This window comes from Hydra vulgaris, chromosome 11, assembly GCF_038396675.1.
Source record: "Hydra vulgaris chromosome 11, alternate assembly HydraT2T_AEP".
NCBI classification, from domain to species: Eukaryota; Metazoa; Cnidaria; class Hydrozoa; order Anthoathecata; family Hydridae; genus Hydra; species Hydra vulgaris.
This window is the reverse complement of record NC_088930.1, coordinates 8204442-8220386: the sequence shown is the minus strand read 5'-3', so window position 1 is coordinate 8220386 and position 15945 is coordinate 8204442. Positions and strand designations below refer to the sequence as shown.

Below are 15945 nucleotides of genomic sequence, written 5' to 3'. Positions count from 1 at the left end.
CTTTTTCAAGCTGATAAAAATTAGTTGCGTGATCGAATTTGAAAAATGTCTATTAGTTTTGTTAGTTATGTTCAAAAAAGTTAAAAATTATCAGAGATGCAAAACATAAACTTTATATGTTCAAAATGTGTCATCGCTATAGAAGCGAATTTGTTTGGGATTTTGCACTTTTCCATCGCTTTGAAAAAGATTAGCATTTTTTAAAAAGATTAAATAAATCACTTAAAAATGGAGTTTACAGAAACCAGGTAATTATTAAAACTTATTGAAACCGGCTAAAAAACAATAAATTTAAAAATTCAGTTGTGTTACTTATATAATTATTGCTCAAAAAGATAATTTGGCGAGTTATATGATTACGTAATAAATGGTAATAATTTATATTAATATATTAAAACACATTGTGTAGATAAATACTTTTAAAACAACAAAATAAATTTAAAAAAAGATAAAACTCCATATAACAATTAGTAATAAATTAGTGTTACTAAAAAATAATAAAATAAAAAGAAACACGCATTAAATAACTTTAAGATAAACAGAACAAAAACACGTATGAAAACACGTACATATGAAAAATGTAAAATATAAAGCAGTTGCTAAAAGCGTTCTTTTAGAGTATCAATTAGAAACGACGGTGGTTTGTTTTCATAGCATATACGATAGACAGAGCTGAATACTGGAAAACTAAAAATGAAAAAATAATAGTAAAACATAACGCCAAGTTTTGAAAAATACCTAAAGAATGTCTTCTAAAATAAAACTTACTTTTCTTGTAAGTTTCTTTCTCGAAGAAAATTGTATGCTATCAAAGCAGTATGCGGACCTTGCAATTTTTGTCCATTTAACATCTCTTTTTCCAACGTTTCAAAAGACTGTAAATAAGGTTTAAAAATCAACAATATATATATATATATATATATATATATATATATATATATATATATATATATATATATATATATATATATATATTTATATATATATACACATATATATATACATACATATATATACATATATATATATATATATATATATATATATATATATATATATATATATATATATATATATATATATATATATATATATATATATATATATATATATATACATACACACACATCACACATATAAATCACAACAAACCTCATATAAACACAGCTCTAGGAATAAGGGCCGACCTAATTGTAGGCCTTAAAGTGTTTGAGGTCGGTAAAAAACCGCCGACCTCGTTTCTATGTTTTATATTAACCTTTTATGTCAAAATTTTTCGCCGACCCCTAACAGTTTAAGTTCGGCAATCATTTTTTCTAATTCCGAGGGTTGTCTGTGTGTATATATATACATATATATATATACATATATATATATACATATATATATATACATATATATATATACATATATATATATATATATATATATATATATATATATATATATATATATATATATATATATATATATATATATATATATATATATATATATACAAACAGTGGCGAGCAAAATAATAGGTGTGAATAATAAATTTCACTTAAATTGACATTTTACAGTATATTTTATAAAGTGACATTTAGAAACTGATTGCTACACAAACTATGCTTATTTTATTATAACAGAGAGCAGTATATTTCCAATTTCTTACAAATTTATGAGGGGAATACCCTATTTATATATTTAACCTACAAATTTGGTGGAGCAAAATAATAGGTGTGTGTTTATTTTAACCTGTTTGCTGTAGGATTAAAAACATTTTATTATTTTTATTTGTTGTTGATATAAAGGTAAGGTCAATATTTATGCAACTTATATAAAATAATAAAATATCATACTTGTATTGAATTAGAATTAGATATAAAATGGGACAAGGCAAACATTGCACAGCGATAGAAAGAAAACTTATTAGAAATTTAAGAAAACAAGGAAAAACTTACAAGGAAATTTCAGTTACGATGGGATGTTCTCAAAATAAAGTTACAAATGCCTTAAAACCAGAAAAATCACGTGAGAATAGAGGAAGACCACGCAAAACGTGTCAGCGTACGGATGATCACATTACAATTATTTCAAAAAAAGACCCATTCAAGCCAGCAACAAAAATTTTAAATGAAATTATTGAAAATATTAGTGTTTGGACAGTTAGAAGAAGGCTTTTAGAAAGTAAGTTGCCAGCTCGAACTCCGAGGAAAGTACCAGTACTTGGTAGAAAGAACATTATGAAAAGAAAAATTTTTGCAAAAAATCATATTACTTGGCGGGGACCAGATATGACCAAAAAATGGCGTAATATTTTGTGGAGTGATGAAACTAAGATTAATTTATTTAATTCTGATGGAAAACAGTATGTAAGAAGACCATCAAAGCAAGAACTTTCACCTCGCTTCACTGCAAAAACAGTGAAACACGGCGGAGGAAATATAATGGTGTGGGGTTGCTTTTCCTAGTAAGGTGTGGGGCCACTTTTTTGGATCAAAGATATTATGACCCAATATACATACGTAGACATACTAAATAATGTCATGTTGCCATTTGCCGAAGAAAATATGCCGATAATTTGGCATTTCCAACAGGACTGCGACCCAAAACATACATTCAAAGCTGCGAAAGAGTGGTTTACGACCAATAATGTAAAAGTTTTAGAATGGCCACCTCAGTCACCGGATCTAAATCCTATTGAAAATTTATGGAGGCAGTTAAAACTTAAAATTTCTGGATAAAATCCAAAAAATAGAAATGAACTGTGGATGATGCTCCAGGAGGCTTGGTACAGCATTCCTGTAGAAGTTTGCAGAAAACTAGTGGATTCAATGCTGTCAAGATGCACGGAAGTATTAAAAAATAAATGGTATGCAACAAAATATTATTAATTTGCAACCCTATTGACTTCCATCTTCATTTTTTATTTTACACCTATTATTTTGCTCGGTGTGGAATTTATTTATTTTTAATTAAAATATATTATATATATTTAATAACTTAATTTTTATTAATTTCTGTTTATTTATGTAATAAAATAAAAGTTCTAATAAAAATTCAAATTTTTATTTTATTTGTTTCAAAGATATTCTTGTATTTGTTAATTTTTTGGTTCGCACCTATTATTTTGCTCGCCACTCTATATATATATGTATATATATATATGTATATATATGCATATATATATATATATATATATATATATATATATATTTATATATATATAAATATATATATATATATATATATATATATATATATATATATATATATATATATATATATATATATACACACACATGGTGGCCACAGTCCTGGAATGTTCTGGATTTTTACAAGTGTCCTGGAAAATTTATTTTTTTCAAAAATGTCCTGAAATGTCCTGGAATTTTTTATTTTTCTGAATCAAGTTAAAAATTACTAATAATGTCGCAGTAAAATTAAATTTTTTATGCAAAAAAAAAATATATATATATAAATGATTTTAATTTGATTTTAAATAAGAGAGAATTATCTATGATTTATTATTTACTCGAAAGGTTTTCCTAATTTTTAATATATTGCTTAAATTACTTCGAACTTTTTTTTTCTTTTTTTTTTCTTTTGTTATATCTGAAATAGTGGAGTTTTAAGTCTTGCAAATTAAATAATAATATTGAATTTTTTGTTTTGTTATATCTGAAATTGTGGAGTTTTAAGTGAAATTAAATTATAATATTTAAGTTTTGAATTACTTTTAGTTTATAATCTAAGTATAAATTAAGAAAAAAAGTATAAATACTAGAACGCCTCGAGAATTGATGCAAATCTCAAGGCACTCTAGTATTTATTTGAGATGGTTGCAAGCACCTGAATATAAAAAATGGATTATCAAAAAAAGTATGACAGTTGCATCATGTTTTTTTTGTAAAAAAGACATTAATGTTAGAAATATGGGTAAAAATGCATTAAAAAGTCATCTTAAAAAGTTATTACCTCGTGTACCTCATAAAGTTCATTATGCAATTATTTTTCAGAATCAATTATTTCATCACCTTTAAAAACTTGTACAATTCAGTTTATTGAAAAGCCATCTACTTCTAAAATATTGGATATGGCATTTATAAATGAACAAGTAATGAAATTAGATGGGTATTACATGTGGCTTCATCAAAATCTTTTCAAAGATCATGTGACTAAACTCACTATTTATATCAATGTTTTCTGATATTAATATTGATATGTAATTTCTGATATTAATATGATAAGTAATATTGCAAAAAAGTTTCAGCTAGGTTGAACAAAGTTTGGATATACCGCAAAATTTGGCATTGCACCATATTTTCTTGATTTGTTATATAAAGAAATATTGCTATCACCTGCTTTTGTAATATCGTTTGATGAGTCATTAAATTGGACTATGCAAAAAGGTCAAATGGAAATTATTGAACGATTCTGGAACCATGAACCAAATCAGGTTTTTACAAGATATCTTAACTCACAATTTTTAAGAGGTGCAAATTCAGAGCAATTTTTAAAATCTTTTAATCAAGGCGTATCTCGACTTAACTTTTAGGACTTGTAAAAGAAGATCGTGAACTTAATGAGTACCCAGCCTTAATAGATACTGGCATGTGTGGCCTCCACACAATTCATGGAAGCCTGAAAAAATCAATCAATAAATCTGAATAGAAGCTTGGTATAAAATTGAAAGCAATGTGGAAGTTTCTCAATGAATGTCCTTCCCGTAAAGAAATCTATGAAAATGTATCTAAGATGGTTTATCATCTTAGATACATTTTCATACAATGGTTTTTTGATACAATGTAGTGTTAGCAGTATTGGTTTTATATAATAATCTGTCAGGGTTTCTGCCTGTTGTTTGAGATATTTTTGAAGTTATTGCATGTGTTGGGTTAGATAGGATTTTCTTTAGTAATTTTATATTTGTTTTATCAATAAGCTCTTCGATATTGTGACAGATATTAAACTGGTGTGATTTTATGGCATTAATCTCAATAACTTTGAGTGATTGTTTGTGGAATAGTTGTAGCTCTTTTTTTGCTGCAATACTGCAAGATAAGAGTATAGGGGCGCTGTACAGAATGTGAGATAGATTGTTGGATCTATGAACTTGAAGTAGGTTTAATTGAGTGTGACCAATTTTTTTAAGGCGCTTTAGTAAGTAGGGTACTGACTTAATAGTATAATGAACTTTTATTCATTGATCCTCCCAGTTAAGATTTTTGTTTATTATTATTTCTAGGTACTTGCAGCTATCAACTTTAGAGTTGATAGCTGCAAGTACCTATTTTATTCAAGTTTAGAGTTTAAAAGAATAAGCGATTAAATTATAATTTGATTAGGGAGACGACTCCTCTATTGATAATGTTTTGCACTTTAAATGATTGAGTTTTATACCATTAACAGTAGCCCAGTTTGCTACCCCATCCACAATAGAATAAGGTAGGTTTTTTGTACCTTAGTCATAGATGATGTAAGTTAATATATCATCGGCATATTTTTGCAGGTTTGTCTCAGGGGGTAAAAAATCAACCATATCATGTATGAATAACATAAATAAAATAGGTCCAAGAACACTACCTTGAATGACTCCACTTTAATACATTTCCATTCGGTTGCATCCTTAATTATTTTTACTCTTTAACGACGGTTGTGTAGGTAGCTAGCAATTTATGATGTAAGCCAGATAGGAAGCAAGTTTTGAAGTTTTAAGAGCAATTTGTTGTGATCTACCATATCAAAAGCTTTATAGAAATCAAAAAAAAAAGTCAAATATTGACAATTTATTGTCTTATGTGTAGCTAAAGTCTTCTATTACTTGAATGATGTATTAGAAAAATCTGATATAATTAAAAAAATAATGAAGCTATTTCTATCAGATCCAATGTTATACAAAGGAGAAGATAAAATTGATATTGGTCTGTCTGCCAATATGGAAGTTCAAAAATACAAAAGACTATCAACATCAAAAGGAAGCAAAATTTCGAAATTAAACAAAGATGTATGCATATTTTTATCTTCACTTGCAACTCACATGTTAGAAAAATCTCCAATAAAATATCTTATTGTCAGGTATTCATCTTGTCTGGATCCAATCAAGTTAGAAGATAGGGGAGAACTAGAGTGTAACAAATTAAAGTTTTCTAAATTATTGCAAAAACTAGTTGCTTCTGGTATATTCAAAATCAAAAGTTGGTGATAAAGCAAATGTAGTCTTTTTAATTTATAATAAATGTTGTTTGTGAAAATGATACAGAGTTTTTGTCATTCAAAAAAAATGAAGATAGCTTGGATATTTTTCTCGCTCAGCATATACCTGTAAATGGATCATCTCTTTGGGATGTCTGGAATTTTATTTTGTTTTTCTCATGACCAGGCTGCCATTGAACATGGATTTAAAGTAAATAAGAATTATTTAGTTGAAAATTTAAGTGAAGATTCACAAATTGCCTTAAGAATAGTAAATGATCACATGTCATCAAAGGGACGAAATGCTACAGATATTCAAATTACTAGAGAAATGTTAAAATCTGTAACATCATCTAGAATGCAATATGAAATTGCATTGAAAAGTACAAAAAAAAGTTAAAGAGTTATCAACTGTAAGTTTAAAAAGAAAGCTGTTTCCATTGAAGCTGTTTCCATTGAAATTGATGACGTTGTTTGAAGAAACTACTACAAGCATCAGATGATGATTTAATAAAAGAAGAAGAAGTTATGCATTAAAAGCAAATGAAAAAAAGGATTTGAGTTTTATTTAATTTGAGTTTTACTTCAAATGATTTAAGAAAGTTATCAAAAGATAAATTGTTAAAATGGCAAGAGCTTGATAGTTAAGAAAAAGCTTTATGCTTAAAAAAAGATTCTGTTGAGTTTTATCTTTTTTGTAAACATTTTTGTTTATATAGTTCCATTAAAGAGCATGATTTCAATAAAAAAATTCTGTTTTACTATTATATATATACAGGGGCTAAAATCAGAGAAAATGTGAGGCGCAGGGCAACTTATGTATTTGAGATCCTAATATATTAATTTACTTTTTTCTTTCAGTTATCACTTACCGAAAAAAAGTCCTTAAATTTAGAAAAGAGGCTTTTAAATTGTGTGATGCTCTTCGCAAAGTGCTCCTTCTGCCCCCCCCCCCCACTATTTTTAATTAGGCTCTGTGTGTATGTATATATTTATATATAATATATATGTAATATATATAATACATCATATATATATATAATATATATATATATATATATATATATATATATATATAATATATATATATATATATATATATATATATATATATATATATATATATATATATATATATATATATATATATATACACAGCCAAAATATTTCAAACTCTAATATTAACATAATATTCTATAATTCAATCAATATGAAAAAAATATAATGAAAAGATAATTGATAATATTCATTCAATAGGATATAAAATGTCCTGGAAAACGCAACAAAAAGTCCTGGAATGTCCCGGAATTTAAATTTTAAAATTTTGTGGCCACCATTATATATATATATATATATATATATATATATATATATATATATATATATATATATATATATATATACACATCCACTATAGTAGATATATATATATGTATATATATATAAATATATATATATATATATATATATATATATATATATATATATACATCTACTATAGTAGATATATACAGTATTGGACAAAACATTTGCAACCAACATCGAACAATGCTAAAAAGTGTTCCTAATTTTACATGTCTTAAAAACGAAACGAACTATACTACCACAGCAAACAGTTCAGGAGTCTGGAGTCATAGCATGTCGTGACATGAGCAATCAGCTGACAGGTGACAGCACACAGGCAGAATTTCGTTGACAAGTGCCATTTTGCAGCAGACAAAACAAGTGCAACTTTTTTGGTTTGTTTCATTTTCTTAAGTCTGGTCCGTGTCAACGTCACGGAAGTTTTTTAATAATTGAAGGAAGTATCCAGAAGTTTCCAGAAGCATGCAGAATCTTCCAGAAGTTTCCAGAAGAAGCATCTGGAAGCCTCCAGTAGCATCCAGAAATATCCAGAAACATTCAGAAGCATCCAGAAGCTTCCAGAAGCATCAAAAAGAAGCATCTAGAACCTTCCAGAACCGGTTCACACAGGCTCATTTTACTATATAAAAGACATGTAAATCGACATGTAATTCAGTCAGTATATGGAAGTCAATCAGTCAGAATTATCAAGACATATCGAATAACATCAATACAAGAAGTGAAATACAACAAGTGTTTCATTACATCAATACAGTCCACATCCAACCAAGACGTTGTTCCACAGAGCATTATTGTATCATCACAAGGTAAATGTAACACGGTAAGCCTTGAGAAGCGTGATTATTTATTTTTATTATTTTTATGACTTCAAGTGCAAAAATGGCTCCCGACAGTTTTGAATTGGAACTAAGAAAGAAAATTATTGGCGATTACGTAAGTGGAATGTCACAAAAAAGTATTTGTGATAAATATCGCGTGAAAAAATGGACCGTATCAAGACTATATTCCAAATATCAATCTATGGGGAAGTTGGCAGCAGATAACAAAGGTGGAAGACCGCGTTCCACCACTTCTAGAGAGGATTCTATGATCGTCAGATCCGTCAAGAAGGATCCCTGGATATCATCAGTCAAGATACAAAAGCAATTAGAGCTGCCTGTATCTGACCGAACAATCAGACAACATGCTGTTGAAGCCGGATTGTTTTCTCGACGCCCTGCAAAGAAACCGCTGATTTCACTAAAAAACCAGAAGAAAAGACTCCTGTTTGCTACATCTCATATTGACTGGAATGTGCAGAAATGGCGAACTGTCCTGTTCAGTGATGAATCGAAGTTCAACATCATTGGGAGCGATGACATTTGGCGTGTACATCGACCGGTCGGAAAACGCCTCGATTTACGTTACTGCCATAAGACCGTGTAGCATGGTGGAGGCAATGTAATGGTCTGAGGGTGTTTTTCTGCTAACGGTCTAGGTCCAATACATCAAAACGATGGAATAATGGACCGTTTCATGTATAAAAATATCCTGAAAGATGTTATGTTACCGCATGCTAAATGGAATATGCCAACAAAATGGATTTTTCAGCAAGACAACGATCTGAAACACACTGCAAAAGTAGTCAAGCAGTGGTTTCAAAACAACCACCTATCGGTGATGGATTGGTCGCCTCAATCCTATCGAGAACCTGTGGGAGATTGTCAACCGCAGAATTAATCGTGAAGGTGTTCGTAATAAGGATCAACTGCTTGAACAAATCCAAAAGGCCTGGGCAGCGATTCCACAAAGTTTCATTGATCACCTGATCGAATCTATGCCTCTAAGATGCAACGCTGTGATCGACAACAAAGGATTCGCCACGAAATATTGATAGCGAAATACAGCTTGGTCAACATTTTGTCGAGTTGCACTTGTTTTGTCCAGAAGGAAATCAACTTTTTTTAATACTTTTGATTAATTTATTAATTTTCGTGTACAAATAATGAACTTTGTGATGAATAAAACTTGAAGAACTTTGTCTCTAATCAGTTACATAGTTATTACTCTAAATTGAAAAAATGCAGCACTTTTATATAAAGAAACTAAATTAGCATTATTTGGTTGCTCTCGTTTTGTCCGATACTGTATATATATATATATATATATATATATATATATATATATATATATATATATATATATATATATATATATATATATATATATATATATATATATGCTATAGTAGATATATATATATATATATATCTACTATAGCATATTTATGTGAGCACTTGCTCACTTTTTTTGCTTATCTAAATTGATACGGCTTTTTTAGAAAAAGAAGAAAACAAAGAATAATGAATAAAAAGATTGCTGACCCATGCCAAACCCTCAGTTGATGTAGCAGCACTCCGCTGCGAGTCAGTCGATGTATGTACTGAAGCCCCTGGTAGCAGGCTAATTCAGTATGACATCATACTGCTCACCTAAATCAGCAGTATAAGATATATATATATGTCAAAAAATCATTTTATTAAAACCTGTAAATGATTAAACGTGCATCAACCTGAATAATTTGTGATAGAATGTTATTTATAACAACTTTTAAGAAAACATTAGTTAACACTAACTAAATTAAAATTACTTTTCCAGTTCTTGCAAAAGCTTCAGCTACTTTTCTATTTCTTCCACCATAACAGGTTGTTATAAGATCAGCAACACCACAGGATTCAAATAAGGTGCTTGCATGACCACCTTCAGAATATATTTTACAAAAATTTTGCATTTCTAGTAACCCAAGTCGTATAATTGCTGCTTTTGTGTTATCGCCAAAACTTTAAAATAAATAGTACAAAATTGTAAGATACTTTAATGATTTCTAATGGTTGATTAGCATTATGAACAAAAAATAAAATTGTAAAAGCTAAAAAAGATTTTTACATTAGAGTGGTACCAAGGTAAAGGGTACCAGAGTCCAGGACCTATTTTGACCCCTGTATAAATCAAAATATTTTTTAAAGATTAGTTTGATTTATAGATTTGATTTTGCCAAGAAGGCCACTACAATCGAGGAGGCTTCTTTAAGTGGTTACTAAAAGATTTACCTCAACACTTTAATGTAACCAAAACACAAACCTTGGCAAACAAGGCAGCTGCAAAGAAACAAGCTGAGCACGGTACTACCAGGAACCTGGTGGGGATCAAACTCGGAACTTCTCACTTATGAGGCAAGCGCTCTACCACTACACCACCACCGCATATGATATGATTTTATTTCAGTTGGTCATAAAATATCATATCTATATCTGGCAAAATAATTGAGAAACTAGTTTCAAGGATGTGCTACAAAGGATAGCTACCGAGGATGTGGTGGGGATCGAACTCAGAACTTCTTGCTTATGTAGCTAGTGCTCTACTTCTATACGACATTTTGTAAAATTGTTAAAAACAATAACAATAGTATCAAGGTATACATACAAAATATATTAAATATGTACAGAAATTAAAAGCTCAAATGCAACATTTTACCAACATAAAAAAAAAAAAAACACTATTTATATACTAGGGACAGATGCAGCATTTTTCAGTGTCTGCGATAGCTAACTTCCAGACATAGAGCAAACTCTAAACATTTATATGTTTATGTATATATCAAACAAGGATATTTTGCAAAAAATTGAAGTAATTGCTTTACATTTTCACCTCCCTTGTCCCAAATGTGAAAGCAACAAGTTCATAAAAGATTTTTATTACTATTGACAGCTAAATTTATATTCATCAATAATTTTTATATTTTATAGAACAATCTCTTATGGAAAATTATGACCATATAAAATTTGTTATCCCCTCAAATTGAATAAGTTGTCTGTTCCAAACCTTCATAAATGAGGGTGTTTGAAAACATTAAAACTGATTTTAACACTGGAATTAAAGAACTAAGGTATGGTGATAGTAGAGCACTTATTTCATAAGCAAAAAGTTCCTAGTTTGATCCCCACTATGGCCTGGTAGCACCACGCTTAACTTGTTTTTCTGTATAGCAGCCTTGTTTGTCAAGTTTTGTGTTTTAAAATTAAAGAGTTGCAACCTAAATATATAAAAAAAAGCCTCCTCAACCATAGTAACCTTCTCAGTCTTGAGGAGGCGAATAACATAAAAAAATTGAATATTTTAAGAAAAACATAAGGGAAAAAATAAAAATAATTTAAAACTTGGTATAATAAAAATACGAGATTTTTGACTTACTCTAAAGCATCAACAAAACCCGCAGCCATAGCAACAGCATTCTGTAAATTGAAATTAAAATATTTAAATAGTGAAAAATTAAGATAAAAACAAATTATCTAAAAGTTACCTTAAGAGAACCACAAATCTCCACTGTATTTACATCGTCTACGCAATTAACCTTGAAATAAGAGCAATGAAAAAGAGCTTTCCAAATCCACCACTTTTCAGAGTCACTATAGCCTTAAAAAAAATTTGAACTTTATAAAAAACCCACAAAACATAAATAAAGTTAACTTTAAATTTATGTTAAAATTTCACAATGCAATATACCAACTGTTGATTCACAAAATTCTTCCTTTGCAACTTCTTGTGCAATATTTGCTCCCATCAATGCACCACATTCAATACCAAGTATACTTGCAATAAGATTAGAGGCACATTCTAGTTTTGTGGATGATTGGTTTAAACCCTAAAAGTGTGTTGTAAAAATGAATAAACCAAAATATGTATAAATTTCTACTAAACTAGTTTAATTGAATAATGAAACAATGTAGAAATGTTATCATGTAAAAATGTTATGGAATGTTTTTTGTATTTGTTTTTATTTTATTTTAAATAATTTGTTTATTTTTCTATGTTTGACACTATCATGTTTTGTCTATAATTAAATGAATAAAAATATGCTAATATTTGAATTTGTTTTACTTCTTAAATAAATTTTTACGATTTACAAATTGTTTTGTATTTTTAAAAAGTCAGTGAGTAATAAATGAAAAAATTTTAAACACTGCAAAAATAAAAAACTTTGCATTAGTTAATTATTTAAAAAGCAGTTTTTCGTATTTGCAACTAAATTATTTTTTTTTTACAAAATGGTTGATATGTACTGCTAGTGTTATTTTAACAACTTAAACATATGATTGTCTTGATGTTTATAAGAAGTATGAAGTCTTGATATTTATAAGAAACATCATTTTTATTATAATGAAATAAAAAGGGGGAACAAAAGTAAAATAGACTTAAACAGTAATTACTAGCAAAAAAGTAAGACTTGCATATGGAACATTATTTAACAATAAATGTTCTAAAATTTAACATCAATCAAATCAATCAATTTTATATTCTACATATACCTAAATATTATATTTTTAGTATTCATCAACTTATATACAATATATAAAAAAAACTATTTTCTCATACATTATTTGTAAATATAAACTCATACATTGCAAAAGCAATTTTTATTACATATTTACTTTAGCTTATTTCAATGCACATTAGGATGTTGACTTTTTGGTATCTCCAGTTTCCTGTATAAAAAACAGATAAACTTTGGTTTGAAAGTAACTGAAAAGTAATTGATTTTATTTATCTTTTGAAAAAGGTCACCCACCATGACCCTTGATTACACACTGGTTCTCATATATCAGTGAATTTTGTTTTTTCTTTAAAATTATATCAACCTGGGTCTCAAAAGAACTAGAATTTCATAGAGATTTCAGAAATAATAATGGTTTCAAATAAAATAAATTGCTTTAATTTTATATACAAAAAACAGCAATTTTTAACTTAAAATTGAAAAGGTCATATTTATGACATTTTGTTTGCAATGATTTTTTTTTAAAAAATTTCAGTAGAAAAGATTATGAATTTTGAAATCACTATAAAATTCTTTTTCTGGGTTCTTTTGAGACCCAGGTTGACATACTTTTGAAGAAAAGAAAATTCACTGATATATGGGAGCCAGTGGGTAATCAAGGGTCATGGTGGGTGACCTTTTTCAAAAATTAAATAAAACCAATGACTTTTCAGTTAATTTTTTTGTTTTTTTGTTAATTCACCTCCCCAAGGCCGAGAAGGCCACTTAAGACAAGGAGGCTACTTAAATGTGGTTGTAACCCTCTCTCGACTCTAAAACTCCAAAACACAAACCTTGACGAACAACGTCGCTGCACGGAGAAATAAGTTGAGTGCGGTACTACCATGGATGTGGTGGGGATTGAACTCAGACCACTAGCTTGTGAAGCGAGCGCTCTACCACTACACCACTTCCGCATTGTATACCAAATATTTACCAAAAGTCAACACCCTAATGCACATACTTATAATAAAGCTTTCGTCTCTTAAGTGATAAAATGTTCTCCCTACTTAAAATTGTCAATGTTTTTACACTTCTGCATGCACTCCCTATTTAAGTCAATAAATGTATGTAAACTCTCAATATATTCTTCCTATTTAAATAAGCAGCAATTGATCTTATTTAAATTTGATTTATTAACTTTCTATTTAATTTAAATAAATAGTTCATTTTTTAGTTGCAAATTTTGCAACCAAAAAAAAATTAAGTTGCAAAAATAATCATTTAATCAACAGTAATAAACATATAATCAACGTTTGTTGCTGCTTTTTTATAAAGAACAAATGCAACATATAAAACTAGGTAATATAGTCTAAATAAATATTCACATGTTTACTAAATAGTTTAAACTAAAAGAAAACAAAATAAATTTTTTAATATTTTAATAAATATATATTTAATTGATGTTTTTTTTCCTTTTATTTGAATTCATTCCACTTGTAAACAATGGATATATTTTATGTAAGTGTCCCTCAAACGTTTGTAACTAAAGTGTCAAGCTTTTAAAAGATTAATTACTTCATTTTTAAAACCACTTAAAAAATACTGTTAGACTTCCTTAAATATTATATATATTTCTTAAATATTATATATATAAAAAACTTTCTTAAATATTATCAAACAAAAGTTTGTTTATGGTATCGTAAGCATCGTAGCCCTACACAAAGATGCTTCAGTACATACATCAACTATCTTATAGCCTGCTGTAGCAAAGGGGTGCCGCTACATCGACTGATGATTTTTGAATGGGGCAGCATCTTTTTCATTGTTCTTTTTTTTTTTGAATAAACCATAAGCTATAAAGAAAAGCAAAACTAGTAAGCAATTGTTGATCAATATACGCTATAGTATATATATATATATATATATATATATATATATATATATATATATATATATATATATATATATATATATATATATATGTATATATATATATATATATATATATATATATATATGTAAATATATATATATTTTTAATAATTCACCTCCCCAAAGCCGAGAAGGCCACTACAGATGAGGAGGCTACTTGTGGTTATCACCCTCTCTCAACTCTATAACTCCGAAACACGAACCTTGACGAACAAGGCCGCTGCGCGGAGAAACAAGTTGAGGGCGATACTACCAGGGACGTGGTGGGAATCAAACTCGGAACCTCTCGCTTATGAAGCGAGCGCTCTACCACTACACCACTACCGCAATATATATATATATATATATATATATATATATATATATATATATATATATACACACAGGGCTCAATTTAACAGTTGGGTATTGCCTAGTATAAACCTGTCCAATCAATATATGAAATGATCAAAAGTGTGAAAAGTTATTAATAAGTACCTGTAATTATCAATTTAAATAAATTTAGGCAATTTTTTATATACCTGTTTTTAATGCTCAAGAAACCTATGTGACCTTAATGATATAAAAAAAAATTAATACACACCATTCTATATTTATTGATCTTTCAAAAAATGTAAAGATTTTGATCTGCAAGGATATGGATTTCCATATATGGATAATGGGGCACGGATCCCACTTTTTTTGTAGCGGAATATTGCATTTGATTTTTCACTACTTTCCGGACTAGCTGGAGCTCTGAAAATTTTGGCATTTTTGTAGTGCCAATGAATGTGCATGTTAAAATTGCTTTCAGGTCCAATGACATTGGTGGGACTGGGGCAATCACTTCACTTTTTTGTTGTGGAATCTTGTTTCCAGGGCAGACAACCTGAGTGTTCATGGCTCGGGCACAGGGACCATGCTCCACTTATTTTTTCAATTAAATTTTTTTTATTTTTTTATTTTTATTAAATTAAAGATAACTTAGAAAATATTGTTTTCAAAAATTTTTTCGGTTTGTACTTGTTCTGCAAAATAAAATACAAAACTATAATGATATAAAAAATATCAAGATTGTGTTAAGATTTGCTTAGATGCATCAATGGTCAAAGTATACATACGTCCAGTTGTTGTTAATGGTAAAAATTGTGTTGGTATTTAGAACCCAACACTCATCTACTCTAGATGGTCAGAAAAGT

General features: G+C 28.5%; 1 protein-coding gene across 1 annotated transcript in view; it reads right to left on the bottom strand.

The window, feature by feature from the left end:
• Positions 1 to 303: 303 nt before the first annotated feature.
• LOC100200028 (glycerol-3-phosphate dehydrogenase [NAD(+)], cytoplasmic) overlaps positions 304 to 15945 on the bottom strand; it is a 48680-nt gene continuing 33038 nt past the window's right edge. The window contains exons 6-11 of the mRNA XM_065809984.1: positions 12085 to 12223; positions 11882 to 11994; positions 11773 to 11813; positions 10172 to 10361; positions 769 to 875; positions 304 to 687 (exon numbers count right to left, since the gene is read on the bottom strand). Of these exons, the coding sequence (XP_065666056.1) occupies positions 600 to 687; positions 769 to 875; positions 10172 to 10361; positions 11773 to 11813; positions 11882 to 11994; positions 12085 to 12223 (678 nt within the window). The 3' untranslated portion in view covers positions 304 to 599. The remainder of the gene's footprint in view (positions 688 to 768; positions 876 to 10171; positions 10362 to 11772; positions 11814 to 11881; positions 11995 to 12084; positions 12224 to 15945) is intronic.